The sequence below is a fragment of the Austrofundulus limnaeus genome, unplaced genomic scaffold, assembly GCF_001266775.1.
Source record: "Austrofundulus limnaeus strain Quisiro unplaced genomic scaffold, Austrofundulus_limnaeus-1.0 Scaffold155, whole genome shotgun sequence".
NCBI classification, from domain to species: domain Eukaryota; kingdom Metazoa; phylum Chordata; class Actinopteri; order Cyprinodontiformes; family Rivulidae; genus Austrofundulus; species Austrofundulus limnaeus.
In genome coordinates, this window is record NW_013952557.1 from 450,131 (window position 1) to 452,797 (window position 2,667).

The 2,667-nt window shown below is 40.7% G+C and overlaps 2 protein-coding genes across 2 annotated transcripts in view; both read left to right on the forward strand.

Moving 5' to 3' along the window:
* glrx2 (glutaredoxin 2) overlaps positions 1–514 on the forward strand; it is a gene marked incomplete in the record, with an annotated part of 6,025 nt that extends 5,511 nt beyond the window's left edge. The window contains 1 exon segment of the mRNA XM_014016789.1: positions 1–514.
* Positions 515–684: 170 nt separating this feature from the next.
* The window catches only part of uchl5 (ubiquitin carboxyl-terminal hydrolase L5), a gene marked incomplete at its 3' end in the record, with an annotated part of 6,973 nt that continues 4,990 nt past the window's right edge, over positions 685–2,667 (forward strand). The window contains 3 exon segments of the mRNA XM_014016780.1: positions 685–966; positions 1,382–1,445; positions 1,530–1,635. Of these exon segments, the coding sequence (XP_013872234.1) occupies positions 891–966; positions 1,382–1,445; positions 1,530–1,635 (246 nt within the window).

Below are 2,667 nucleotides of genomic sequence, written 5' to 3' on the forward strand. Positions count from 1 at the left end.
GCTTGTGTATTGGAGTAAAACAGATGCTTGACATTGGTTTTGCATTTGTCTTCTCAGAGGGATGTACAGTGTCATTGCTATATTAGCATTGTTATTATTATTATTAGAACTGTCATTTGTAGACAAATGCTGTAAATGCCAGAAGCACCTTTTCTTTTTTCAAAAGCTTGGTTTATTAAACTGTTAAATTTTATTTAAGAACGGTCAAATACTTTAACGTTATTGGAGGTACGTTGGCATAACGAAGAATCTTAAAGCACAAATCTGGATTTGGAAAAACCTTAGTGTTACTAATGAGTAATATTATTTACACAACATGCATTGTTTGTTTTTCTTTTCCGTGTAAAATTATATTATTATTATTAAGTTTACAAAAAAAACATTTTTATTAGTCAATGTGTTCTTGCTTGAAAAGAGCCAGCAAAAGTCTAAAGCCTATTAGTCTTTAAAATGTTTTTATTACTGTACATCAAATGTATATTTTTATTCATTAAAAAGTGAAATTCTGTTTTAAGATTGTAGAGTTTGCGMATTTCTAGAGGTTTGCATAATTTATTCACCCGATCCTCGCAGGCGGGTGGAGCTTAATCGTTTGTCTCTATATTAGTATTTTTGTAATGATCCGAGCACATTGCAAATATATATTTTAATTGTGAGTGGAACATTTTCAAAGAACTCCTGGAGCAATTAATAAGGTTGATGCTCACGTTTAAGCGTTTTTTTTAATCAAGTTTACATTTATACGGTGTGCGCCGGAGACCAAAACGCGCGCACCTCCCTTTCCACTGCATATCTGTGAGGTCACTAGCGCTAGCGGGTGTATACTCCTAAGCTATTAGCTTTTAATAAATATATGTGTACAGAAGGTTTAATCAGATACGTTGTGAACGATGTCYGGAAGCGCAGGAGAGTGGTGTTTGATGGAGAGTGACCCCGGGGTGTTTACAGAGCTCATAAAGGGTTTTGGTAAGCGTCTTGTTTGCTAACGTAGCTAGTCCATTCAATTCAACGTGGCTATGCGACAGCGCTARCTAGCTGATGTAGCTAATGCTAACTTGTGTGTTAGCTTTATGGATGCGCGTTTGCCTTCATAAAAATAAAAAACACACGCTATGAATCATCAGCTGCATTATAATGCTGTTTTCTTGTAAAAGTTACATTTTGCAACTGGTCAGAGGTTTATGGTTTAATTTTTAGCTAAATGGCTAGCATTACTCAGCGTTCAAACAACGGCGCGGGTAAACAAATGAACCCCGACAGTTTGTTGACAGGTCGTGTCCTAAATAGGTCTCAGGTCGTGTTTGTTAAGGGTCGGGACGTTTTATTTAAACAGCCACTGTGAATCTAAATTGCACTTTGGTGCTGTGTTTGTCTTTGTCAGGCTGCAGAGGRGCTCAGGTTGAGGAGATCTGGAGTATGGAGCCCGAGAACTTTGAGAACTTGAAGTATGCTCGCTTGTTTACCTGGTGGACTACATGCATGCATCATCTAAAGACGTGTTTAATTCACTGCATGTGTTTCTGTTTCAGACCAGTTCACGGGTTGATTTTTCTCTTCAAGTGGCAGCCGGGGGAAGAACCTGCAGGATCCATTGTCCAGGATTCAAGACTTGACCACATTTTCTTTGCTAAGCAGGTGACTGGTAGATCCTGTGACATTTCAGCTCATTAATGAACAAATCAAGATAAATGCTGTGCTCTATGATTTTGAAAAGAAGTCATTGCGGTCTTCCCACCTATGATGCTACTRTGTTTATATTTGATGCTGCAAAAATGATCCGAGCCACTTCTGGCCAGAGAGAGGCTTGTTTTACACCAGCTGCATYCTCAAAGKSGAACAGCCGGGTACTTTGTCACGTGACCAGCTTGTAAAYGGAGGCTGACATATTGGTTTGGGGGAAAATAGGATGACTTCCTCTGTGTGGAAAATAGGAAAAATGGTGAAAAGTTGCTGTAGGACATCACTTCTCACAAAAACATCCAGAGATTAAAAACAATAAATAAATAAATATATATATATATTTACGTGGTCATTGTCGCGGGCCATGGTGGGGTTGCTGGTGGGGCTCTCCCGGGTTTCCCCTATGGTTTGACCTGGGGGGTGGGTGTGCAGCTCTCCTTGCGTAGGTGTACCTGGGGGCCCGGTGCTTGGGGTTCCTCTTGAGGTCTTTGGCTCTGGCCTCCCCTTATGTCTGCCTCGTGCCTTGGGGGTCAGCTCTGGGACTCCCCCGCAGTTACTACTGTACATTCCTTTGGAGAAATCCTGTTTATGTATGCTTGCTCACAACCGCACGCAGACGGGTTCAGATCTGAGGGGTTCTGAATGATCACCAGGTATACAGTATATAGGTGGGTGTTTGTTTGTGTAAATGTATATATAAATATATATGCTTTTGTACGGAGCTTGCGAGGGGACATGGGAAATTTTTTTTCTTTTGCGTTCCATCGCAAAAGTAGTTTATCACTGTTGTGCCTGCTGGTTTATTAACAAACTCACGTTTACCATTAGCGAGTTAGCCTACTGCTTTAATTCAGCTTCAGAATGAATATATCGCACAGCCACACATGGAAGTACACTCACCGGCCACTTTATTAGGTACACCACGCTAGTAACGGGTTGGACCCCCTTTTGCCTTCAGAACTGCCTCAATTCTTCGTGGCATAGATT